Source organism: Callionymus lyra, chromosome 16, assembly GCF_982586985.1.
Source record: "Callionymus lyra chromosome 16, fCalLyr1.hap1.1, whole genome shotgun sequence".
Lineage (NCBI taxonomy): Eukaryota > Metazoa > Chordata > Actinopteri > Syngnathiformes > Callionymidae > Callionymus > Callionymus lyra.
In genome coordinates this window covers 2,199,359-2,227,276 of record NC_141833.1, presented here as the reverse complement: position 1 = coordinate 2,227,276, position 27,918 = coordinate 2,199,359, and the positions used below count along the sequence as shown (strand labels likewise).

The 27,918-nt window shown below is 39.2% G+C and overlaps 1 protein-coding gene across 1 annotated transcript in view; it reads right to left on the bottom strand.

Moving 5' to 3' along the window:
- Positions 1-3,855: 3,855 nt before the first annotated feature.
- The window catches only part of zswim5 (zinc finger, SWIM-type containing 5), a 29,661-nt gene continuing 5,598 nt past the window's right edge, over positions 3,856-27,918 (bottom strand). The window contains exons 2-15 of the mRNA XM_087810999.1: positions 14,660-14,847; positions 14,310-14,478; positions 13,530-13,678; positions 12,924-13,074; positions 12,204-12,380; positions 11,460-11,636; positions 11,017-11,163; positions 10,797-10,934; positions 9,386-9,537; positions 8,615-8,717; positions 8,244-8,537; positions 7,737-7,900; positions 7,572-7,653; positions 3,856-6,981 (exon numbers count right to left, since the gene is read on the bottom strand). Coding sequence (XP_087667125.1) covers positions 6,119-6,981; positions 7,572-7,653; positions 7,737-7,900; positions 8,244-8,537; positions 8,615-8,717; positions 9,386-9,537; positions 10,797-10,934; positions 11,017-11,163; positions 11,460-11,636; positions 12,204-12,380; positions 12,924-13,074; positions 13,530-13,678; positions 14,310-14,478; positions 14,660-14,847 — 2,954 coding nt within the window. The 3' untranslated portion in view covers positions 3,856-6,118. The remainder of the gene's footprint in view (positions 6,982-7,571; positions 7,654-7,736; positions 7,901-8,243; positions 8,538-8,614; positions 8,718-9,385; positions 9,538-10,796; positions 10,935-11,016; positions 11,164-11,459; positions 11,637-12,203; positions 12,381-12,923; positions 13,075-13,529; positions 13,679-14,309; positions 14,479-14,659; positions 14,848-27,918) is intronic.

The following is a 27,918-nucleotide window of genomic DNA, read 5'->3' as shown; positions in this document are numbered from 1 at the left end:
AGAATATGGTCTCTAGACTCAACCAAGACTGTTCAGAGCTCAAAGACGAATATATGAGAGCAGAATTTAACCATAGATTTTTACTGATGAGTTCCATGAGTGATTCTCAACCTTTTCCAACTTTTCACGGCCCTCCTCTGACTCCTTATAGATGCACCAGGGGAAGCCAGAAATGTCCGGACGTGCCTTTTAGACCCAAGATTTTGTTTTTCATGTGGATTTCTTATGATTATTTTCATTTATCTGGGGATTTGCATTAAAAAGGGATGCGACATGTATATAATAACTGTTTTTTTTTTTTTTTTTTAAAAGCCTTAGTATTGTCTTTAAAACCTGGATATGTTTTGATTTGATATTAGAAATTCTAATCAATTTTAAAAGATCTGCTTAATAACATATGTATGATGCTGGCATGTGACGTAAGCCAATGTTAAATATTCTATAAAATAAAGTGTGTAAAAATTCTCATCATTTTCAGTTCTCAACACAAACAATACAAAATAAATTCATTTTTAAGTTTCCTCCATTTATCCAGATATTTTATTCTTGTTTAATCAGTCATTGAACTCTTGTGTTGTCTCTGGGTCAAGGTGAACAACCTCCCTTACTTATAATATAATATATGCAGTGGTGAGTTTACAAGGATTAACACATGGACATCGTCTTAAATGTGCTTCCAGCAGCCAATGTCATGGCTGGCTGTATACTATCTATCTATCTGTACCTGTGTGTACTTTCTGTGTTATGTTTACATATTTGAGTTGAGAATATCACTTTGGTCAACAGGGGGCAGTGTTGCGCTCCATGTGTGGTGTTTTCATTTTAATTCCAGCAAAGGCTTCAGGATTAGGTTTGATTTATGCACCTTTGTTCTGTTGAAAACCATATTTTTCGTGACTTCTGATTGGACTGTAAGACCTGATGCTTGCAACACTAATGTGCTTTGAAAAAATAAATCTACGCTGCATGTTCAACTAAAATTATTTACTCTCATGTCGACTCAGGGTTGGGATTATTTTTAGAATAATCCATGTGTTTTTGGAGCGATGGTTCCAAACAAGGCTCGTTTTGTTCGTCCACCTCGTTTAAAAAGACACACAAAACATCCAAATCCCTCCATGTTGCTCTTCTGTAATGTTCATTTTGTATTGAAGCCCCGACATGAGGAATTGTTCGGAAAAACAATTAAACAAGTCTTTATTTTAAATTTGTTCGTAGCAAAAGTTAAAAAGCTAACATGCTACTACTTTTAGGAACAATTTTAAGTTTTAAGTGTCATTTTAGGGAAAACATGAAGACGAAGACAACTGGGTTCTTACTCCTACATTAAAATGTATATACATTTTTACCTACAACTAAAAAATATTACTCGGAAAATGATCCCAACTCTAAGTCGGCGTGAGTAGAAAATGAGTGACATTTGAATTTTGGATGAACTATCTTTACCGTTTTTTGTTGTCTGCATCCCTTGAAAATATATTTTTTAAAGACAGTGAAATAATGTTTGATCTCGAGAGCACTCACCTGTGTCACGTCAGATGAGTTTGAGCCGAGATAAACAACAATGCTATATGGGTTAGAACTCACAATAAATCCACACACTATAGTGTTTATTGTTTGATGATTGTCAGCGATAAGAACCGATGGAAGAACATTTTGTCCTGCTCTGGTACCGCTTGTTCAGTCGTGGGTCAGGATAGCATTTTCGCTTGTCTGGTTCTTAATAAAAGCAGCTTCTTTTCTATTGGTAAATGCTCAAATGTTTTTTCCTAAATGTAAACACAAATCTAAAATGACTTAGTTCTAATCAATACAGTTAAAAAGGATGATGTGAATCCTACTTTAAAATATTTTATTTTGCTATAGAAGCAGAACATCTATACCTAAATAACATTCTTCAATGATTTAAGATGCCGACGACAACATCAGTGATGGTGAACGTGTCTGAGGAAGTGTCAGCACAAAGTTAAAAGAAATGTCATCAGCTTTAGTCGCCACAGAAGACTCTCAATTCACTTTTTTATTCTGGTTTATTCAAAGGTTTAGCGTCTGGTTTTGTATAAATCTACTCTTTGTTGTTGTTCTGTTCTTCCTTGTTGTCGTAGCGCGTGTTTATCTGGACAATAACGTCATTTCATTTGATTGTTCCTAGGAATCCTGCTCAGCTCTCCAGGAGCCATCAGGGCTCCTGTCAGCAGGTCAGCTGAGGTCACGGCAGACCGTCATCACAGTGCACCAATCACAGGCCTTCTCTCTCGGGAAACGTGTTTTTGGGGAAACGGACGATTAAGTCAAGTGGGATGAAGCCACGCAGATTTGCCTCCATCATTGTAATCCCACAAACATAACAAGTCGTACACCAGGAATTGGAGAAGCGGATCACTTAATCCCAAATGGTGTTTTGCCCAGCGAGGAGGCCGGATAAGCAGATTCCCGATAAATCCGTTTGTTGTTGAGCTTGATGTTGATGTATCGGCATCATAACATCATGTGACCAGTCGAGGGAGGGGCTTAGGGATCCCTGAAGAGATCCGGACAACGAAGAGGGTTTTTGTTCTTTTTTCCCGACGTGTCAACCATCAGGTGGTATGTGGGATGAAGATGGGCAGACAAACGTATACAAATATAATACAAACATGAAGATATGATCCACAACCCTAATTTGAGAAGAGTTTTCATGCTCATATGAAAACAACCCAGGGTTGAGATGAACCGTCGGTGAGGCCATCTGACCGAACCAACACCAGCAGTGCATCTACGTTGTTTTCTTGGTGAATCTTAACAAGTTGTCAAGACAAGTAGGAATCATTTCTCTCACTCAGAGAGTCACTGATGAGCTGGTGAAGCTTCATGAAGCATCACTAGATGCAACGCTTTGCTCCTTGACTTGACAAACTACTACAAAGAGACCTTTGATCATTCTTTAAGTGCAAACTAAGGTGCTTAAGCCCCACCCACTGAAAACAGTGATTTTGTGGAGATGAAATGTTGTTTATTATAATCATGCCCCGTCTGCTGTGATTGGTCGAGGGTTTGTCACTGCACGTCATCAAAACCTGCTGGAATGCAGCGTTCGTTATTTTCTCCAGGTAGCCGACATACTGTAGGTCCATGTGAGAAGGTATAGAACATTTGGTATAATAACTTATTTTAATCATGGAGAAGACAAGTCTATATGGTGGTAGACACAACATTGTGTATTTGTGTGTGTGAAGAGATTAATGTGTATCATTATTATGTGTATCAAAATCTGCATTTGTCATGCTTTTGGTTTCGTTACGGATGGTAAACGTCTTCAAAAACACATTGAGGAGCTACAGACTGTAACATTGCTTTAGTCCCTCCCTCGTGTGTGAATAATACACACATTTGAATTGAAGAATTAAAATGAACATTCAAGATGTGCACAAGTTGTCTGATGGAAACTTGCAAACGGGCTGATTTAACAGATGCAAGAATAAAAGTAATTAGAAAAGAGGGGTCAGAGCAGACATTTTCAACACAAATGGCAGAGATTGATGGAACCATTTTGCCTTGAATGAGCTTCATTTAGCATTTTTAATTCAATAGTGCCATCTACTGAGCTCAAAAAATGACGACACCGTTTCATGATCCAAGTACAAGTGTTACTATTCAGACGTGAACACAAAGCTTTATGAAGCTTCTACAGCCCATCACTAAGGAAAGATAAATAATTCAAGACATCCAGGACAAGACTGTTTTAGCGTACTAGAAACCAGAACAACCAGTTCTCACTTTTCTCTCCACCATTTGGGTGCAGACACATTTCCCAGCCACGAGTTGAGCCGCGCTAAATAAAACTGTAACATCTGTTATCCATACAAAGAGTCTCTGATGTGTTTCACACTTTATTCATAGAAAAGCACCAAGATTCCAACACAAATCAATATAAAATGGTAGTAGCGTTACATAAATAGTAATAAAATTCTCGCTTTATAGACAGTAGCTCAGGAAGTTGCACAAAAAATACAAATAATTATAAAAACACAAACATAAGCTATCATACTTCTGTGGCAACAAACACTGAAAATACCTTTTTTTTAATAATTAATCAGTAGCACAAAGAGGAAACAAACACTTTTCATCCTCCGTTGAAGTTAGTGAAGTGACAAATGAAGCCGCTGATGAACGAGTGAACCAACAGCAAAAAAAACCCAACAAAGACTGTGGAGGAAACCACGAAGACGTTTGTGAAGTGGGAAAATAAGTTGTGACCCAAAGAAATGCATTAAAGGCAGCAAACGTTTAGCAACGACCACGACATATCCCTCTTTAAAGAACACAACAGTCCCTTTTGACGAGGAAGCAGAGGCAGATAAAACCAAGTTCATGACGACCTCACAGCAGCTGTTGTGTGATTGACATGCACCAAGAGTTGCTGAGGTAACCAGTGCTTCAAGGTTGGTCACAAACCCGAAAATAAAATAAAAACTCTGTGTGGATGAGAAGGCCACTGTCTGTTCAGAACCCCACACTTGGTTGCGTCAACACTTAAAAAGAAGACACTGAAGGCTTCAGTCCAGATTAAATTAAAAAAATTTAAAAGCACAAAAATAATAAAACCTTTGTACATCGATCAGTCATAAAATGTGTTTTACCCCCATCTGTTAGCCTTCTCTCCCAAGCGTTGCAGTGGATGGCGGTTGCTACTGTGCACGGTCCAGATACGAGAAAAAATAAGCTGTGCTCCAGTCCAGACGAAAATACAAGGAGGCCTCTTCAAAAAAAAAAAACGACCTTCAAAGTGGTTCTGCATAGTCAGGTTAGTTCAGTGGATGCCTTTCGAGTTCCCACACACAACATGCTTCCTTTTTTCCTTTTTTTAATAAATCTAAAACTAAAGAAAATAATCAACAGAAATGTACACAGGAGCCCCTGAGAAAAGTCTTTGCTTCTTACAAAAAAAAAAAAAAAGCTGAATTCATTGTTGCAAAACTCTTCAAGTACACACCCCGCCCAAAGAAAATATATGCCAAGTCCAACTGAACAAATCAAACACTTATAAATAATTATAACTTTACAATTTTCAGAATTGAAACTTTCATATTTACATTTTAAATGCTTAATGCTACTTTTTTTTCTGGTTTTGTTTCTTTCAGTGACATCCCTGAGAACTGAGTGTAGCCTCTTCGCGTTGGCCCGGTAATAATGCTTCTTCTTCAGAACCACGAGGGTCGTGACGGAGGGAAGGAATGTTCAAATGGTTTTATTCACAACTTTCTATTTGAGTTCTTAGCCGTCTTGTCCCGAGTGTCTGTGATTTGGTGAAAACAATTCATAAATAAAAATTTAAAAAACATACAGGTGGAAGTATTGGCGTCAAGTGCTTCATCCGATTAGTGAAAGTAGGATTTCTGGTTGAGTTTTTGAAAAATGTGTGAAGGCAGAGACCTTTTCAACGTTTGATTTAGACTAGCATGAAGGGCACAGGTTGTACTGCTTCAAATGTTATTTCTTAGATGTTGAGGGTATCATTTGAGTCATTGTTTTCAATAGTAATGTTGACTTGAATTTACAGTACTTATCAGAAAGTCTTTAGAATTAGCTAGCAGAAGTACGAGAGTGCAACAGAACTAGAAAGTGAGTCTTGTTTTGCTCCTGGGCCAAGTTTTGGTAATCAAACTTCAGGCAACGCGACTAGTTGTTCCTAAAGAAATGCCATGCAAGCATTAGTAGCGCTCGTCATCAGCCGATTTCTGATTCACATTTAAAGCTGACAAACAATGCAGTCGAGGTAGGATGGGAGGGAATCTTTTGGAATGACATTTCTTCTTTTTTTTCTCCCCTGGCTGATATAATGTGGCTCATTGATCCACCTGACAAGTCATTTGGTTTTTTTTTTACATCATGTGCCACAGACCCACACTTTTGCTCGGTCACATCCTCGGGACCCACTCTCACCACGAGCCGTCGCTTAAAGTAGTAACACTTCCTGGTTCACATTCAGAAACAAAACATCCTGACAACTGAAGACTTCGTTAACAAATGGCTCAATAGAAGGTGTTGAAAATAATCACAAAGAATAAAAAAAGATATATTAAATAAGATTAACAACCTTCACAGAGGAGGGTCTCTGATTCAATAAGGGTCAGAGATGTCAGCCAAAGCGCTCCCTGACCAGCATCATAAGTTTCTTCTTGCCCTTGTAGATCTGTTTTAGGTTGTCTATGAACTGGGCGAACTGGATGTGACCGTCCTGCGCCAGCAGGAAGGTTTCTCTGGCTTTGCTCAGGAACTCGATGAACTCCCCGTAGTGTCGCGGGCTGATGTGGGTGAGGCGGGAGTGTGTGGTGTTGATGTACGCCGAGATTGTAGCGTCAAGCAGCTGCCTCAGAGGCGCCTTGTCTGTGGACATCAGCTTTCCAGAGTTCCTTCTGCCAGGAATGCCGGCGAGCCCCGGCGCCGTCATAGTGCACCGCCGCAGGATATCAGATAGCACGGTGGCGCAGTGAACACTTTTGACCACCAGGGGTATGATAGCGGCTAGTTCATTCTTGCCCAGAGAGTGACTCAGCGCACAGGCCCAGAGCACGTCGTTGATGGCGGGGTGAGTGTCTTGGTTGTACGCCAGGTTGAGGTGGGTCATGGCCAGGGAGGCCAGTTTAAACGAGCGCAGTGGGTACCCTCGGTGCTCCATGTACCTCGCGATGGTAAACAGCTGCGAGTACGTCATCCCTGTGGAAGCCGCGTCGATCACAATCTGGTAGGCCGTCTCGAAGGCGATGTGGTCCTTCTCGCACAGCGTCAGAGCCGACAGCGTGCAGTTCTGGGGATCCTTCATAGCGCACTGCAGCGCGAGCGTCCGGGCGCAGCTGGCCAGCTCTTCCCGCTGTGGGTAGTCCAGGCTGAGGCGCAGGATGGTGTTGTGAGACATGACGGTCGCCGCCACGATGCTGGTGGCCTCTGTGGGCGTGAAGAGAGTGTACCAACTCTGCAAGATGCTGACCAACGCCCGCAGACCTGAGAACAGACAGAACACTTTTTGAGGAACATGTAAGGTGATGTGGTCGTCTTCAGGTTCCTTTTGAGTGAAAAGTGGTCGGTGTCGTCCAAGAAAGCAAGGAGTTTTTCACTTTTCAAAGGAAAAGTCAAATTTCTAAAGATTTTTAAAAGATGTAATAACATTTGAAAAATGCTTAGGTTTGAAGTATATGTTCTCAATAAGGTTTAAATAGGCCACTAAGATTAAAAAAACAAAAAATACTGCTTTTTTGTGTGACATATAATTTTTAACAAAAAATATTTCCATTGATTTTGTGAACACTTTAAAAGGATAAAAGAGATGAGGTAATGCATTTGACATGAATCCATCTGGCGTTTTTACTGTAAGAAATGTAGTACAAGCTTTGTTTTTTTTAAATTCTAATAAAAAAGGTTTATGAGGAATAAATATACTGTATATAGATCAATTGAGATTAAAGAAAATTCACTTACAATAAACGTTTTACTATGAGAAAAGAAATGAACAAGTTTTGATAATTAAGTGGATAAACAATCTAAAAATATAAATATATCTACAGCTCATTCAGAAGAATGGAGGCTGAACTCACCGACTTCTGTGGCACAGGTGACCAGCCAGCGAACCATCTCTCTCCTCCTCCAGTTGAGAGTAGAAAGAGTCATTCTCATCACCTGTGGAACACACAAACACACATCTAGTCACAATGCTCACAACAAGGAACACACACAGGTGGTTAGTCAGGATTCACACACACCTGCAGTCCGAGCTCGAGGGCCACATTGAGCAGGGTGATGTCGGGGGGGTTTTCGGCAGGCGTGGCAATCTTGAAGGCATCTTGAGCGAGTTTGAAGATCAATGAGGAGGAGTGGATGTTCTTCTGGATTGCTTCCAGAACAGTCCGTAATCTCAGCATATCACCTACGAGAGAGCACGCAGTGTGTTGTTTACATTACGTACGTTTGATGATGCTGTGTGTGATTGTGTAATCGTGTTGTCCCTTCAAACATCGATGGACGTGTTGTGTTCATAATGTGCAAGATATGAACATACATGTATCTTTTCTGTATTTGTGTGATTGTACAAGTTAGTTTACTTCTAATATAGCTATCTATATCTGAGTACATTTTCAGAGCTTATTGGCAAGATCACTTTATTTCTCACATATAACTGACGATGTCTCAGACCGGATGTCGATCTCATTTATGAGGAGTTACGTGCAGAGATCAAAGACACGTCAAAGGTTTAGTGTACACATTATTACCTTTAGCAGCAGTTAGCATGGTGGAGGCTAGCTCGCACTGTTGAGACTCCAGGTGACCCAATGTGAACCAGCGAGGGTATCTGCTGGGAACGATGGAGATGCCATGATGTGGGTGACCCACGTCGCTGGATCCAGCGGACGACTCCAACACGGGGAGTCTCATGGCACGGAGAGCCACCTTGTAGGCCAGGTCTGCATCGTGCGGTAGCAGAGCTGAGAAGAGGTACTTGGCGAAGGTGTGCATGGGAACACTCTCTCTGTGGATGACCTCGCCCAGTCCACTGAAGGGTCCAGCTACAGCAGAACCGAGAAGTTAGTTTACTGCTGGAACAATTCCAATGAATATCTCTGCCTGTGTTTTCCCCACATACCATCCAATAGCTGCATGGCCTGTTTTCTAAGTGATTGCACCAGCATACTGTCGAGTTCCAGCTCCTGCAGTTTTGCCACAATCTGCTCCTCATTTCGACACACCTGCAGAAGAAACAAGGCTTTTTAAATTCCCCTTTTTTTTTACTTTATGTTACCGTCAGCCTTATTCAACCAGTATTTAACACAACAATTTTTCGGATTGAGGAAGATACCAAGGAAATCAACATTAACACGACTAACAAGAACGTTTGTTATCGTAACTTTCAGAGGGTCGACTGAAAGTTTCCCTCATCTCTACAGAACAGCGATGTGAGCTGCATCATTTTGTTTCTTGTTTCTTCGATCTCCACATATTCTTTGTCATGATGGCTTCTTTAGATGCTTAATAAAGATAGTGGTGTTGAATCTTCTAACGTGATTTCTCCTCCAAACATTCGCTCACATGTTCACTGCAGCAGAGCTTCTGCTTCACATGCGCTGGCGTGTGATGTTGGCGCAAATATAGTTATTTTGTTTTTCTTATATCGATACAGTGCTATTGAATATCGTGATATATCCCTCTAGTATAGAGTATGTGAGAAATGTTAATGACAGTTTGTAAAATGTTTATAAAGAGTGCAAGGAGGGATTATGTTGCCTCAACAGGTATTTCAATAGTAATATATTAAACATTTTAGATTTAATTTAATACGGTGGGGTTTCAGAACTTAACCCCTGAAATAAACAAGGGACCACCGGAATATGACAATATGAATTTTGACTCCATGTACCTTATCCTGAGCGTAGAGGCCCTCAGGCATGATTCTCTGCTGACCCATTCCCATGAGGGTGACCTCCAGAGCCAACGTCAGGTAGGACTCCCCGGCATCAGGACTGCCCCACACAGGAACGTGGTGAAAGAGTGGAGGCCGTGAGTCACCGTCTGAAACACACAAACATCACCAATGTTATTATGATTCAATTTAGCAGATGCTCAAATGCTTCCAAAAATACTATATCAAGATATGCAACAGCTGTTGGATAATTCACATTTCAAATTCAAAATAATTATTGCCTTTTTCCTCCTATTCATAAAAAAAACTATGTATCTACTATATATATGAATATTTTAATCACTGTCAATATGTATTAGATGTTCAGTATATATATATATATTTCAAGTTGTATATGTATGTCCAGTCATCATTGAATGTACACAGCACAAAAATGTTATTGCATGCATCAAATGCATCAAAGAATCAGGTGGCCAGTCAAAATTATAGATATAAACAATATGGTTCATAGCTAATGATGGGGGGTTGATTATATGTGAAGATAACAGCTAGTGGAGACCTTACAAAGAGTCAGCTTCTGAACAGATGCTGTTCTCCTCACAACGGAGGTCTGTTTTCACATGGCTATACGCGTAAATATTAGATGATTTAATTGTTAACCATGTATCTTTTGAGAGGTTGTGGAGTTGCTACGTGAGCATATGTTACCATTGGGTTCAGAAGGGAATATCACGCATGTACGAACACAGTGTGCTTGCCAGTATCAGCTTTGTTTGCACTGACAATAGTTCCCAGTAGCCTGGTAACAAAGAGAAAACCAGCACTAGTTCTGTTGTTCACTGGTCAGCAGAGTCACAAAGAGCCTAGTGGGCCAGCTAAAGAATACAAATGATGGAGCATCTTAAACATGGGACACACAGATGCATACGTCTCTGTGCATGCATGCCCAGCATCAGTGCCACAGTTTGCTGCAATACAACAGTTGCTCGGTTACATAGACAATAGATGTGAAAGTGGGATTCATTATTTTCAATAAATTTCAACATCTCTATGCAGGTTCATTAACGCTAGTTGAAATTACATAGAATGTTTAGGACTCAAAAGGGAAACAATTACGTGCCCAGTATCATCTGCACTGGATGATTAAGGGTGAAATGTAACAATGTTGGAGTCATGCACTGGAGTGTGTTTAAACTTATGCAAAGATTGAATAAGAAAATATACAGACCAATAGCCTCTTTATGTCCGTTATGTTTAAAATAAACTTGGATGCATGCGATGATGAAGATAATGATTATTCCTCATTTCTTCTGTAATATCACTTTGTCATTATTCAAATATAAAATAAAAAATATGGCAATATATGGTTATATCGACATTTTCTTACACCTCAGACTCCTTATCATACCTCCGGTGTCCATGTTGCTGTCATCATCCACTCGGCAGGTTTCCGCAAGTGTCGTAAACAAGCAGCCTATGGGGTCTAGCGGGTGCCCCACCCAGCCTTCCAGATTGGTGGTGGACGTGGATCCTCTCTGGAGAAGTTCTAAATGAAAAAGTGTGGGATTAGCAAGACATGGAAGCATAATCATGACAAGCTACACAGTACACTTAGAAAACAGGCTTACCTTTCTTTTGGTGCTTGTAGATGTCCATTTGTCTCTGCTGCTGGAGGCGCAAAGTGTTGATGATAGCCACAGCCAATCGCAGTGCTTCCCTTGAGTAACCATGGGAACGAAGAGCATCAACGCGTGCACACGCAGTCGGGACATGGTCTGTGTGGTGGATGAACAAAATAAATCAGACACAGAAAATATAACAACATATAAACGGATGGAAACCATTATAGGGACCTACACATTGCTAAGTAAAATATATGTTTGTGTGCATGTGCGTGTGCATGTGCGTGCGGGTGTGTGTGGGTGATGGCTGGCTTAAATTGCATCATCTGACTGATCTTGGCTGGAAGTAGCTCACTGCAGACAACAGCCTCAACATCAGCAGAAATGTTGAGTGTATGTGTGGAAGTGTGTTTGCTAGAGAGGCGTGTGTACACTATATAAATATATACCCAGCCATAGAGGTAGGCCTTGGGGATTGAAGAGCAGGCTCTCTCCCTCTCTCTGGTAGGATGGAGACATGTAGTAGTCACTGCTGATGATCCTCTGAAGGTGACTGTCCTGCCAGTGTAGGTCACACGCCTCCACAGCCCGAGTGAACACTGTCCTTCTTGGTCGGGATAGAGAGTCTGGCGGAAGCACAGGAAAAAAGATGTTATAACCTCAGCTTAAGAGCAAAATTCCTTCTGAAAAATGATCAAAGTGCTAACAAGCTACGATAGAAAAGACGTCTATAGCTCAGTGACTGATGACACTGCAGCTTCCTAAGAACCAGATAATGGAAATTAAAATAAACTTTCTGTCTGTTCATGCAAGGTGCTGACATTTTTCAAACCAAGTCTATTGCTTGTCAAAAGAAATTGGATTCAAAATTGAAATGCATCAATAAGGGCACAGGGCTCATTTTACAGTAAAATATAAGATATACAGCCAAAAAGAGGACAGTATAAGAGAGGCTTAACAGTTTGAAAGTGCTTTGCTTGCAAATATAGTTTGATGTGAGATACCAAGCAGTGAAGAAAGGCTTCTCTCTTACATCTGCCTATAAATGTGACGATGGATGAAAGCCATCCACCACCCCCTGATGACTGAGAATTTGAACCAATAAAAATACTTGTTTGCACTCGCACTATATAACCGGTCACTGGTAGATATGATATAACTAGAGTTCTTTATAGACTTGGGTGCGAGCTGACCTTGTGCCAAGTTGCTCTGTGGCAATGCATTGGTGATGTTGGGAAGTTCACTACCATAGTTTCCATCCTCCAGAGGGCAGACATCCATGTCACTCCATTTCTTCAGCTGCTTCAGCCAGCTGTTCTTCTCTTCGCTCTTGCAGTGTGGGTTCAACACCACACACACCCACAGAGCACCTGTGAGGACACCGACATTTAGAGATGGCTTTACAAAAAGCACATGTGCATCACAAAATTCAGGTTGTCAAGGTGGCTGAGGTTCCCAGTCCTACCAAAATATTTGACTTACTTATTTAACTGGGTGTCACAAATGTGAAAACAACTTGCACCTCTGCCTGTCTTTTGAATTTTTAAAATTATCTTGTGACTTCATGTCATTCACAGGATCCATTTGAGTTTTTTATCATTCATTTAAGGGCTGAACAAAAGGGCAAAAGAAGCGCTGAAAACATAGACTTCAAATCCACGTGAAAGCTAATTTACCAGATGCTTTTGACAGATTGTGTTTCATTATTCTGTTTTTATTCTGCTTGTTAGTTATGATAACAAGCAGACACAAGTAATTGATCTGACTGATCTAAATGCTGTCATTGACTGCAGAGAAGCTTTGCAGCTGCGTTGATCTAGAGTTTAAACCGTTTACTCAAAGGTTCAAAAGGTGGTGACAATCTTTTCCCAAACATGACTAGTCCAGCACAATGTTAGATGCCAATGACTTACCAAGCTCGTCCCAGAGCTGACGGCACTTGTCGGTCATGCCCGTGCCTTGCTGTCTCCATAGCGACAGCCGAGGGTCTGCCATGAACTGCTCTGTGATGAGTGTCAGCATCCGGGCACCGTTGGAGTCTCGCATTCTGAGCATCTCCCGCACCTGAAGAAGTCAAGGTTACATATGAGGATTTATCAATTGTCTATTCCCTGCTGAAGAGCCTCTGCGGACTCAAGTGAACCAGAGTGCAGAACAGCTCCTTCACTGAGGTCAGAAATAGTATCAAGTAGGCAGTAAGAAGGAACAAACAGTAACACTGCGAGATAAAAGATAAGATATTCACTTGATTTTACCGGACAAAAACATGATAAAGTCTTAAAAGATTTGCTGTGTGTAAAGAATGGGTTATTATTAACAGCATGAGGAAATCCAACAAATCAGGCACCCAGTTAATTTTACTTGGGTTCAAAGGTTATATTTAGAGTAAAAAAGTTTCCCAAAACAGAGCCTTGAGTAGGAACCTTGGATGTGTTAATAAGCAACAGATACAACTATCCTAAGACTGTAATGTTAGTCCATAATAGAGAAAAATTGGTAGATATTGAGAATAGAAATACCTTAGCAAACATGGAGATGAGCTGCTTCCCAGAGCCATAGTAACCTCCCTGCGACAGGAATTGTTTGACCTGCTCTCGTACTTGATCCTCATCCAGATGCCAGCAGTTGTCGTCATCAATGCTTGCACCAGCAGTTGGGTCGGGGGCACCTGGAAACAAAAAAGCAAGAAGTCAGATGTGTAAATGAATTGTCCTTAACAATATTGTATACACATGTAGGTTATGGAGTCGCTTCAAGCTTGAGGCAACCTGCCGTCTTTTTTCTGTGGAGTTTGTATGTTCTCCCCATTTTGTGTGGGTTTCCTACAGGCACTACGGTTCAGCTCCAAAAAGATATGGAGGTTGATTGAGAACTCTAATGTGAGCTATGTGGGAATGGTTTTGCTAGGATAGGCTCAAGCCCCCCTGCTAAGGGAATTATTGGTAGAAAAATAATAAATTCTTTCCTTTTACTTAAAAAAAATGCCTTGTGAAAAACTAAAGAGTTCACGCAGTTTGTGCAATTTTGCCACGATTTATACCTGAAATAAGCTTATTGATCTGACGACACTTGAAATCACCTGGCATAGAAGAAGCACTTAGTCCTTCCCAGTCATGCTCAAGCATGAGAAGGACCCATTCCCTGATTAAGAAAAAAAAATCCACTCAGCTGTAATAAAATGTCTTTTTAAGAGCCCCTTATTCAACATGGGACATTTTAAGAATCCTCAACATTTGTTCTGATGCTCCAAAAAATGTAAATCCTCGAAATGGCGCTTTGAAAAAGTAGAAGTGGCTCACCATGAACCTGGTTGATTTCAGAGTTGGATGACAGGATCTCATCAGCCAGTTTCTGAGCAGTGGGGAGCACTTCTGTGTGGTGAGCCGTGATTAGATATTGGACCAGTTTCTGCAGCTGGTCTCTGTTCATCTGGAACAAGGTTTCAGAGATGGGTAGACGCAGCTTCACCTGCAACACAGACATGAAAACATTCTTGTCAGAAGATTTAAGGCTTACATTTTGAAAGTACAGTACTATGTTTTCTCAGCATCCAAAACGCCTAATACACAGCACCCATTTATTCCCTTCTTATATTTGACTTTTTATAATACCGTCACACATTGGAGACTTGTGAGGATCATATGAATACCTGCTCTGGCTTCCGGATGCGGTACAGGGACAGCGCTACAACATGCGCACAATAAAAAATGTCTCGGTTCCCACAGCCACAGGTAACGGATGTGATCTTGCAGCGGTCGAAGCTGATGGCAACCTTATAGGTGACCTCTGACTCAGATGATGAGGCAGGTTCTGTAACAGTGCCACTGAGGTGGAAACCTAGAAAACAAAGAAAAAGAAAAATCAGTTAAACCTTTCAAGTCCTTGAAAAACATCATTATACACATTCATAAAGTGGTGGGATTAGCCGCTTTTCCAATTAAAACTCATGGGGTTTTTAAAAGTAATTAATATTTTATTCAGAAAGGACAAGTACACATGCATGTACTTATATTCACATGTTTGTCGTTGACACATTCAGGAGACACACGATCGCAGCATTATCGGTTAGCAAGTATCTTGTATTTCTGGATTCTATAAATTTACAAGATACAAAACCCATCGCAGACATCTTATACTTTACAACCATATGCATATCTTTGCTTTTAGATATAACATTAATGATAAACGATAAGCCTAAGAGACGTCCTTCTGTGTTGTTTTTCTCCATGTTGTCCTAAATGGCAATAAAAAGATAAGTTTGTGATTGATGTGCAAAATTGTGTCAACCAAAAATGTCACTGTATCTTGCATTTCTCTGTAACATTTATATTTAGAAGCATTAAATAGCAATCTTAATTAATGCCATTTTACATCTAATAAATTATTATTGACATTGATATCAGATAAAAGAGTCCACAGCAACACCAAATCAATTAGAAAGCAAAGTCATATTGGATTATGTTTATTACCCTAGAACCAGTTACCATGGCGATATAACCTTTTGGTAATTTAGCCATCTTTGTGCTACAGAGCCCTTAAATATTCTAAATTGTACAACCTGACATTTATCATATTAATGACGTGGTCTACTTATTTAACGCAAGACTTTAATCATGGCTAAATTAAGCTCTTATTTGATTAACTGGTGTAAACATAATGTTTTAAGGTTACTGTAAGGTTTTCATTATATGAAAGACGACAGTAACGGTTGGAAAGAACAATGTCACAAGGCAAGCTGCCTAGGTAGTTCTACCTTAAATAGAAACATTGACTTAAGAAATTAAACAATCTCCTTGAGAAACAACACAAATTAATGTCATGGATCAATAAATAACTGGGAGCTATTCGTCCAACTTTTCCAGTGGCTCACATCAAGGGTGTGTGTGTGCATGCATGTTGGCATTGGTTGACCGAGAGGGTGACATTTGGATGAAAAAAGATTCACACAGTCTGAATGTACAGACACACACAAAGGCACCAAACAACCTTCTGAAAACATGTCTGCTTTTGTTCTTAATACCACAGAACAAATGGATGAAACAGCAAAAAGGAGTCAGTGATATTCTCAGCAGAAATGGCTAATCTTGCTTGGTTCCCAACACATATGCAGCCGTTTGATAGCAGGCTGCAGAGCTGCTGCGGCAAACAACAGAATCTCTAACAAAAGCGACGTAGGAGTGCGTTTCTTCCCAACTGGGAGAGCTGCCAAGTGTATACAATGATCTGTACTAATCCTTTGAATACAACGCTGTGTGTTTGGGGTGATATTTATGTTTCGATTATTTCCTCTACTCTCCATGTAATATCAGAAGTGATGAGGCAGTAATGTGTGATGGAGAAGTGGATCTTTTCGCATTTTCACTTGTAATAAAGCAGAAAAAAGATGACTCCCATCGCACATCTCAGCATTGTAATTGACAAACGCACACCCACACACACAACTGCCATCTGTCACTGGCTAGACACGCCCAGACATCAGCTCATCAACCAATGAGGAGACATCAAATTACTCATGCCCATAGGCCATTAACCCCTAATCAGCTGCAGAGATGGATTTGGGCAGTGAGCCGAGCAAAGGCAAGCTTCAACTCATTTATCCACTGCTCACACACACACAGACACATGCTGTCACACAGCTACAATTTTCACCATTATTTTACAAAAATACTCGAATGCTTTACGATTTTATACATTTATTTTTAAATTAAACGGCAAGTTGTCGAATGTACCACCAACATTACATTTCAATTTCCAAAAATATTTAGTAATGGCATCCATTTATTTAGAATTTATTTATTTACAGAATTATACTGAACAGAAAATAATATTTCTGATTCTTTAATATTGGCCAAAGATGCAACACCCTGCACCAGCTAACGTTCCCTGCTGCCCTTCCATCTCCCATCTGCTCTGACAGCTCTGAGGTTAACACACATCCTTTATTCACGCACACTTGCTGGTATTCAATCAGGCATCCATTGATGACAGACTTCTCTAGTTTCTTCTCAGCCCATCCATCCATCCATCCATCAAGCCATGCTACAGTGCTTGCTGATGTGCTGACAATCTATTGATCCTCACGTGATTTACCATTCTCTCTGGATTCAAACACACACACACACACGCACACACACACACACACACACACACACACATAATCCACATTAACAACTGAGAATCATTTGTCATGATTACACTGAATTGATTTCATGATTTTAGCCATTTGGTTGTGACTACAGAAGAGGGGGCTTGGGAGACAGGGAATGATGGGGATGGGAGTAAAAGATAGTAGTTTTAATCAAGTCCCTTTCACCGCATGCGTCTTGACGGGCAGCTGCACATCCGACATAATTCTGCGAGTGGTATATACAATAAGTCCTATGGTTGCACCGACATTGGATGAAAACACACTATCTCAAGATTACCTTATAATGCAATAGATTTATAGTAATGAAAATATGTTGGGTATTGTGCAATGATAGTTTGTTTTATTGTTTAGAAATGTTCCTTAAACATTAACCATAACCTTTGTTTGCCATATTGATTTATACACTTTTTGTAATTTATATTGGCAGACCAAATTCCCTTTTCTTTTTTTTTTTTAAGTACAAACAAGGAACTCAATACTCTACATAAACACTGCTGCCTAAAACAACAGCTCATTTAAATGAGGGGAAATATCCGTCTAATTTGATAGCCAGATATACAACCTGAAAGGCAAAGTAGTCCAATTTAAAGTGTGTATGATTCATGTTGTTAATGGAAAGTGGGTTGAGGCACGCTACTGAGAGCACATATGTCAACAGAATGAAGGTCATCTAGAGAACACAGGGTGAAAGCTGCCAGGCACAGAGACAATATATATATATGGCAGACAAATCAGTCGTGGGAGAGAGCCGACTCTTCTTATATGGCCTTCCCTTATATGCTTCTCTGAAGGAAGGTCTGAGACATACAACACAATTAAAGTTTAGGTATGTATTCGCACATTGTGCAGTTGCCAGACAGTATTTGTGCAATTACACAGCAATGGCTGATGAAGGTTTCAACAATACGGACTATAATTTACATGACTTCAAATAAAAGACATTTCTTTTAAAGAGATAATCAACTAACGGCACAATAATCTAAACCGATCCTCATCATCAAAAGTAAAATTGTTTTAAAGAAATCTTAAAGTCACAAATACTTTTTTGTAAATGAAAGAATACACAGAAAAACTATGAAGAGAAATAAATTATATTGAACGATGGCTATATACTATTTATTTATTTAATAAGGTTTCTAGTTTTTGATTAGTTATTTGGGGCAACGGGGGCTGATAAGGGGACAAGACACACTTGTGCAACAGTAAAATCAACGGATTAAGTTTGTTGCATGAACATAAAATAAATTCCTGTTCCAAGTTCCAAATATTCAGATCTTAAGCTACATTATTCTTGTCATATAATTGCTCTATTTGGTCGTTTAGTGTGACAATGCACCTTTAACAGTCGCCTGGACAGATGGCCATTAATAAAACGCTGAATATATATTGTATTTAAATCAGTGACATGACACATGTTTTAATGAAAGTTAATATTCCATCACCATCATTGGAATAACATTCTTTTGATAAGACATTTATGTCTATAGGCACATCTTTCTAAGCAATGGCCAGTAAAGGTATTGTGGTGAGGCACTTTGAATATGCCATGCTCTGTTGACTATGTCTTGTGCTCTGTTGTTCTTTTGTCTTGTCCTTCTCACCATTTCACACATTGCCCTTTTCAGTTGTGGCTGCAGTCAAGGTTTTTGTTTAACATGGCGACATGCAAAGTAAAAGAATAGCCATCTGCCATACACAAGCAGCCATGGTCTAGCATCACAATACCCCTTTAGTAACTAAATGTGTGTGTATGTGCATGCAGGCAAGCATGTGTTTGTTCCTCGAGCACAGTCTGCAGAGCAAGATAAGTATGCATTTAAGAAGCTTATATGTCATTTCAGGAGCTACAGGAGACAAAATGGCGCCATTCTTAGTTGGCATATAGACAGAGAGGGTGATGTGCTCACAACAAACAACTAAGAAAATAAAGCCTTTTTAGCAGAGGAATCAGGCACAAAGCAGAGCAATTGTGGCTTGTGTGCGTACACAATTGGAAGCAAAGTCGAACATTTGATGCAGAAATCAAGCTTTTATTAATCAGTGTATTATATTGTGCACTCAAAGGCAGCATCCTGTGAAAGAAAAGCAAAGAGGTTGGAACAAGGACATATTTTAATATCTACCAGGGTTTGCCAGAGGAGGGGTACACTCATTTTTACTGCATTTTACAATTTAACCCTGGAAAATGTTATATGCTTGGAAGGATAACAACAACAAATACATACTTTCAAAAAAATCATTAAAATTCATGCGAAGGTTAAATGTACTCACACATATTATACTATAAAGTATAATGTTATGAAGATTAGTCAAGTTCTACCTGGGATGAGTTTAGGTGGATGGCATGCTTGTCCGAGCTCAACGATATTTTCAGCATTCATCTCTACAGGGTTGATTGCTGCTTGCCATGCACAATCATGCATGAGAAATATGAATAATGAAACAATAAAACCAGCACACACACACACAAACACACCAAGAGTGCAACTCTCATCTATCTATTAGCTTAAAACCAATCAAAGATTCACACACACATGCTAACACAGGGGAGGGGGACTTCTGCTTGACTTCATCAAGCACTCATCAAGCCTAGCCGCCATATGGGGATGGGGCCCAAAACAGAGGGGGGTTTGACTGTGTGTGTTAAAGAGACACACAAAGGAAGCATGCATCACCAAATAAGCTTTGTCTTGCATGCATTATGATGCTACACTAGCCCATTAAGAAGACTCCTCCCTTTCCAAAACACACACACCCCGAAGGTGTTTTGAGTATGACAGGCTTCAATCTCGATTTTATTCACATCCACTCATTATTCATCAATAAATGTCTTTCGCAGACAGTAATGAGCCAGCAACCCCCTACCCCTGACCCCAACCCAAGTATTACTAATTACACACACACACTCAGCAGTCCGGCCAGCCTGCTGACATAGGCAGAGTCAAACATGTCCAATACATCGAGTTTTAATCTGGGCGTGACCTGCTTTTTCTTGGCTTCCCCCCTTGTCCCCCACTCTTACAGACTACCCCCACAATCAACTTCTCACAGCAAGGCCCTCTCCACAAGCATTGCCTACCCCGACGCCCCTCTTGGAGCCAAGCTGCAGGCCTAAAGGCTGGATCCTTGCTTACCATTGTTAGCCCATAATGGGCGAGAGGTGGCTGGCAGTAACCAGGAGGCCTTGTGGAGGAGGGCTTGGAGAGCCACATGAGCACAGCACAAAACCATTTACTGAGACAATGCCTTAACTTCACCATGTCATCCAAATGAATTCTGTTCATTTAAAAAATATCCTCTTAGAAATATACTTTTGTGAAATGTCAGTTTTTAAACGTGAAATCCCAATAGTAGATGACAAAAACAGATATACTAAAAACGAAAGTAAGACTAGTATATTGAAAACTTTTGTTTAAATGCTTTTGTTGGTCTACTAGCAAATAATAAGTGAAAAACATTGGGAATTTAATAAAAATATAACAATGATAAAAATGCTATAACTGTGGCTGAAGGTCTATTATGTCACAATGCGAGTAATAATGTAATAATGAAAACCGTTGCACAGATGAATGGATGAAAATCACACCACACATGAACCCTGATAGTAGTGAACAACGTCAGCTGCCATGTGTAGAAAGAGGGTGCACAAGTACACAAACACACACATATGTATCAAAGGGCCAATCATCAGATAATGTCAACAGCCACACAAGGACTCGAATAATACATGTGCATGCGCACAAACACATACATGCACAACAAAGGGAGAGAAGCTGCTGAACAATACAACACAATGCTCTTTGGCAGCTCACAGTTGACAAAAGGTTTCCAATTGCTACATTCATTCAGCCTTGCAGACAAAAAGCAATGAAAAAGAGGCTGAGAGATATTCACAACATGTATTAAGGAGTGATTGAGTTGCTTTTTTTCTCATTCCATTCATCATTACTGACAATCTTATTTAACGTACAAATGATTTAAATTTTCCATACAGGTAAGAATAGATATGTCGGTGTGGTTGGAAATTATGTTTTGATAACAATAACTGATACTGAAAGTGATACTGGAAGTTGAGATGGAAGAAAGCATGTAATGATTCTGAAAGTGAAAAAATGCTTTCAATGAGGTTTGAATGAATGAAATGTTTGTATATAAAAAATATTTTAAGGTACCACATCATGATTATGTAATGCCCACTTGACTACATGGGCTTTTCAAAATCATTGTCACTATAGGCACCGTTACATGACAATTGTTTTTGGTGATCTGATTAAACATGTTTGGACCCAATATAAAGTCTTCCACGTTTAAATGAGAAAAGGAATTATCCTATTCAAACAGGCGTGCTCATGTATCAAACATTTCACCAGATCCAAACTGACTGACATTTCTGCCACACAACTCCCTCTTGCCATTTGTAAACAAACCGCCACCAGCACCACTTATGAGGAGTATAACTTCAATGTTGTCACTACTAACGTTTAACTTTATACACTCCATGTCTGTAACTGCTGCAGAAACCAGAAACAGCTTGTGTGACAGGGGTTGGGGGGACACGGACAAGTTGATGAAAAAATATTAACTAAAAAGCAAATGCCACTTGCATTCCCATGTGCTTTCTGTGCCGTCAACATGGTATACAACACGAAGGATACACTTAACTGTTGCCATTTTAAAACACAAATTCTAAAATTATTTATAACATTGTGTATCATTTTTTAATCCGTTTGTCAAACATTCAACAGGTGATGGTAGTAGAGGGGTTCAAACGTCTCACAGGCATGACCTTTAGAAAATTGGACCCTCAGGAAATTTCAGTTGAATAGCCCTTTTGTATGGGATGACAGTGATCTGCATCTGTGTCTATATGGCTTTAACTGCCATTACAAAGCCCAGTTTTTCAAGTTGTTAGTTCTCTCAAGCAAGAAAATATGTGATTTTTGTTTTAGAAATTGAAATTATGATTAAAGACATGTTGGGGTCAGCATTAGCAGGGTTGCCTGGTGGTTGGCACACATTAAAAAATGTCCTTCTTGTAAGAACTGAGAGTCAACATCCCACAATCTTCACAGTAACTTTTACAGACGCATTTTAAACTACGATCTTAAAACAAAAGCGTAATTGTCAGCTTGGGTTTTCAACCTACATCAAGGTCATTGCTATAGTTCACAAACACACAATAGAGACACAGGAGGCAGCTCCAGTGAAAGCTACTTCACAATTATGCGTTTGTGCAAAATACACGAAACAAAAGCATTAGTGACAGCCAGCTGGCTTGGCACCACTTGGCTTAGCACAAGGCTTCTTGTCCTTGACGTCACAATGTGAGACAGACGCATCGCAAGATCTTGAATCTCAGGTGTCAAGAAACTACATTTCATTAAAGGCCCTCAGAATAACTTGCAGAGGATTAGCCTCTGAAACAGGCTACATGTATTCGGCAAATTAAAGCCATTTAGTGGGGAGCGTTAACATTGGAATCTCTAGAAAGAATAGATACATGTCAAGATCTTTCAGTAAGCTCTTAAAGGCCAACTTCAGGAAGGTGGTTGTATTGTTGGCACGTTAATATACTTAAATTCGTTTTGGCCTCTCTTTATATTTCACAGTGCGAGTATAAGTGTGATGCAGTCTGAAGCTAGACCTTTTAAAAATTTTAAACTATGAAGTTTTTTTTAGTTTTTTTTACAGATTTTCCATCTCAGAAGTTAAAAAAAAAAGGATTTAATTGAATGTAGCTGTGTCAATTTGAATGTATCACATAGCATAAATTACCTCGTGTCTTTTAGTTTTTCTTAATGTTTATTGCATTACATTCACCATTTTCTACTGGTTTTAGGCAAGAGTAAACTATACTAAGGCATCTATGTGACTCATAAACATGTGTGCTGACTGGGATGAACGTGATAAATCAAGTCAAACTAAAGTTTGCTCAGGCAGGAGTCAGCATGTCAACCATCATTATTCATTTAAGGATATATTGTTGTTGTTTTTTTTAATCAGCTTAGATTCATGATTTTTGTATGAGTCATGATGGGAAACAGGAAAGCCTGGCCATTGTATGAAACATCGTCTGTAGCTAGAGGGCTAGTAGGTGCCCGACTTTCAGACGCACCTTTCTTTGTTGTTGAGACACTAAGGCCAGCATGAGAATACAGACGTGATTAATGGCCAAATTAACTTTTACAACATGCTACATATCATCGAGGAGGCCTTCCTTTGGATGCTCAGTTTCCAACAGTTCGTTGGACAGAACCTTTTTCGAAAATACGATTTTGTGTGGTTTGTATTGAAATATTGGCTCCCGCAGATCTGATTGTGTGACATCATCACCTTACCATTTTAATACTCCATTGACATGATTAACATGTAAAGGACTATTATATAAATATATGCTGATAACAAACATTAAATTAAAATAACAGAGTCAGATATCAATCTCATCAGGGTAAATTAGCATACAGCTATCATCTGTCGCATTAAGCAAATACAAAAAAATCTAAGAGCAAATAAAATAATAAACATCTTAACTAAAAGAACCACCCAAGATACCTAGATGTGTATTAAAGCTTTAGTAAAACTTTCAATAAAGTATTATATTAAAGCAGAATTTAAAGCGAAGATTTTAGCAAACAACAACATGAAACAGCTGATGAAATATTAACATTTGTGTCAAAGATGGAAGTGAAGGAAAAGGAGTCTCAAACTTCTAATATCATAACTATCATCATCTTTTGCGGGTTTAAAGAGCTCAAATTAAGCAATCACACATTGTTGCGACATTTTTTTGTATAAGTGAATATTTCATTCAGCAATTATGTTAAACAGATGTCAGATCCAGCAAGTCATGAGTGTCACCCAGATCCAGGTCTGTGCTTAAAAGTTTTCTGCTGAAATGTCTTGCCTGCTCGACTATAGGTGACTGTGAAATGTGACATCTATTTCAAGAACTTTGAAGCAAGTAAGCGCACCTCTGTTCAGGAAATCCAGAACACATTTTACAGTCATTGTGCAGACCAGCCTTTGGCAGCACTGGAGGCTAAACAAACTTTTCTGATGTCCGCTTGGTGGAAATACTTCCCTTAAATAGCAAACGTGGATCTCATGTGGGATGAGAATAATATCAGTACTGAACGGTATTGGGATCAAATCATAAATAAAAAACGTGCTCCCATCTAGAATTTTATTTTAACGCTCTGGTAACAAGTCTGTGGACAGTTCAAAAGTCTGAGCCCGACATGAGCTGGCTTTCCGGTCTGTTCTGTGATGGCTATTTCTGTATTTGATAAAGTTTCAGCCAGAATATTCTGTTTCCTTTTCACAAAGCAACTGAAAGTCTTAGTAACAATCCGCCAAATACAAACAGACTTGGGGATGGAAATTGCAGTAAAACACAAATGGGAATTCTGATGGATAATTTGGGACAATGAAAAGGCAAAAAATGGATCTCAGACACTTGAGGAGAGTCTGAACACAGAATGCCCTAGGCATCAGTAACCACTGGTTACCTACTGAAATGGTCTTTGTAAGTTAAAAGGTGTGCCAGGCCAGACTATAGACCCCTGCAACAAAAGCAGTGCTTAAATCCATGGGAAAGCCCCAAAGGCCATCAGCCTGGCCCTATAAGTTTGAGAAGACACTGCAAACTCAATACTGTTAGTCAATGAAAATAAAACACATTGAAGAGAATTCCATTTCGATATTGTAGATTAAGGTTCAAGTTTGATAACTTGTATGAAAAGGAAGGAACCATCTTACGTGCTTATCTTTATAGGTAAGAGGAATTCAAGTGGTTGTATAAAACCTTTATAGGTGTGCTGCAAAGGCCTGTTGCATTGTGTGTATGTGTGCGCATACGTGTGTGCATTTGGAAGCAGATGAGATAAGAAACTGTTTAATTGCTTCTTTTATGCGGGTAGCTTTAATCCCATTGTCACAGGCGGTGTTTCATCCAACCGATATCTCAAAACGCTTTGAACACACCAATTTTATTTTTGCTGTGGTGGCAAAAAAAACTGCTTAGGACACCACATGCTCCTTTTGTTTAAAGAAAAATAGTTAAAAAACAAGGACAAATATATTTTTAAAGTAAATGTTCCAAAGAAAGTTTTATTGGAAAAATGCATATTATCAAAAACAAAAAGGATTCATTAACATTATGTATAAAACTAACTGTTACATTTTGATTAACAAAAAACATTGAGAAAAATCTATACAAGTAAATGTTTGTCTACCACCACAGAATTTATATTCCATTGTAACTTTTGGCACATAAATGTATTATATTGTATGTATAAAAAAGGATCATCATCATCATTATCAATATTATTGCTAATGTTTTATCCGTCCTTGATGCCGGTACACAACTTCCTCAGTGATTCGGTAAACTGTTAAGTGTATGTAACGGACATTCTTACAAACTTTATGGTCATTTACGGTCTGGCCTCTCCATCCTTGTTTGGGTGCGAGGAGGGTGAGTGGTGTGTGTGAAAAGAGGAACCAGAAAATAGACAAACACTTAAGAGAGACAGACAGGGGGGTTGGATGGGGGTGCACATTTGGTTGTGTGGGTTCATGTGTAAAAAGGTGGGAGGTCTTGACCAGACTGATCCTCGCAGCTGTTGGCCACATTAATCATGTTGCATACAGACAATTGAGTGTGGGTGTGTGTGCGTGTACTTGACTGCTCCACTTAATTCAATTCAACTCATTCTTTCATTTTTCTCAGGGTCCCCTTCCTATCCCAACCATGGCCTTGCAGTATTCTCCTTCCACCTGCCCTGAGTGTGGATAGGTGAGGAAGGTGAGGAGGTGACGGGTTGCTCTCATACATTTCAGCTCATTTCGCCATCCTCTGCTAGTTTAACACCTCTCATGTTCCTGCCCTTTGTGGCCTCCTTTGGCAAAGAAAGTCTGATCTAATTTGTTAACCCTTTTTATACTAAATTTGAGTTCAACAGAAAGTTGAAAAGCAATTGAGTTTGTTAAATCCAACAGAAAATCTTGAAAGAAATGGATCACAGCATTACAAAATTAAAGATAAATACAGTTTTTTTCACAGAGCATTCAGAGGTGGTCCGTACACATAATATATATTAATTCACACTTTATGATCACTGAGACCTTCACGGTATGTCCCCACTTCCATTTTTAAGTATATGCTTTAATGTTGTTAGTGACTGCCATGGCCTGTAGCCAGAGAAAGAGAAATGTTTGAGCGACTGGTATCTGTCCAGCCTCTTAGTCAGATCAGGTATCGGCAAAAAAGATCCACAGAGCCGATCTAGGCACTTTGACTACAATGTTTTCACTGACGTCACATGCCGGGCCTTGTCAAGCAGTGGCTCACAGCATCCTCTGCTGCAGTTTGGATGTTTTGAGGGGAGAAGTCATCCCAGAAGGTTCAACACTACCAACTTAATTAGGCATATAAGAAAGAATCACGTCAGAGATTGACGGTAGAAACAAAGCAGTTGACTTTGCCGGCTGTTCTACATGGAAGAAGCGGGTATGAAAGCATAAAAAGTAACCAAAAAAGTTCTTGAAAGCGGAGTTTGTGTTCAAAATCAAAATCTGACTTGATTCAATAAATATTGAATAGTGAATAATTGTGTTAAAGTCTAGATATATAGAGTCTAAGAGCAGTCAGTTCCGTGTGTGTATTTTAATTTAAATTGTTTCACGAAAGAAAAACTCATCCACATTCAATAAATCTAGCACAAATGTGTCCATCACTACTATTGTAAATACTTTTACTTTATGTATTGGACATGTTTTAAGCTTTGCCTTTATTTAACTTGTTGACAGAATTTGTGTTGATTTAATAACCTTAATATTGTTTTGATTTATATAAAACAATGTTATTTATGCAATTATCTCAAAAAAATACTGCAATAATAGTGATAATTATGGTTACAATAACCAAAGTTGACAATTCAACAGTATTTTCTTATATGTAAAAGTGTCACGCCCTCCTTCGATCTTGCATACTGATACAAATGGATCTGAATTTAGGCACCCGAAATGCAAATTAATATTAAAAACATTGATTTCTGCACTCCATATTTGCATTGCTGTGATGACATTTTTACAAATGCTTTATCATTAATATCCATGTATAGCATTATTTTTACACAAAGATTGTGACAATTTTGTGATGAAACAATTCAAGTGATTTTGTTATTGAGGTATTCTTGTACAGGTTTTTGCCAAGTGTAGATGATCATTTGAAAATAATAAAACACAATTCCTTGTAGTGCCTTTTCAAAAATCTGATATGGAGTAAATAAATTGAAATAAAGTCCAGTCCAAATTACCCTTGTTTATGCAAACAAATTCACAGGCTAAATTGTCATATTGCTATTAAACAGTCGTTCTCAAAATGCAGGTTATTATTTGAACACTTTATTTAAAATAAATACCAACTTTGTTATTCCATCCAGTATGTCCAATCCAGCACTTGGGTAATAATTTTGACTATCCTTTTATTTGCCTTTATTTAAAAGTCTACCACAGCCTCTATCAAAATCCTCCTGCGCTGACCAAAAGGCGGTTAAGCAACAAATGGCCAATTAAACTAGATGAGTTAACTTGAAAGTGCCCTTTGCTACTAAACAAGTGATGTTGCTCATTCTGCAGGCAGTAGATCAAGCGGCAGCATTTGTTTGCCCTGACCTTCATGACGAGTTCCGACAGGTTAGTGAAGGTACCGTCCATTATTTAACTTGCTATATTAAATCGATTACTGATGATTGCCTGCT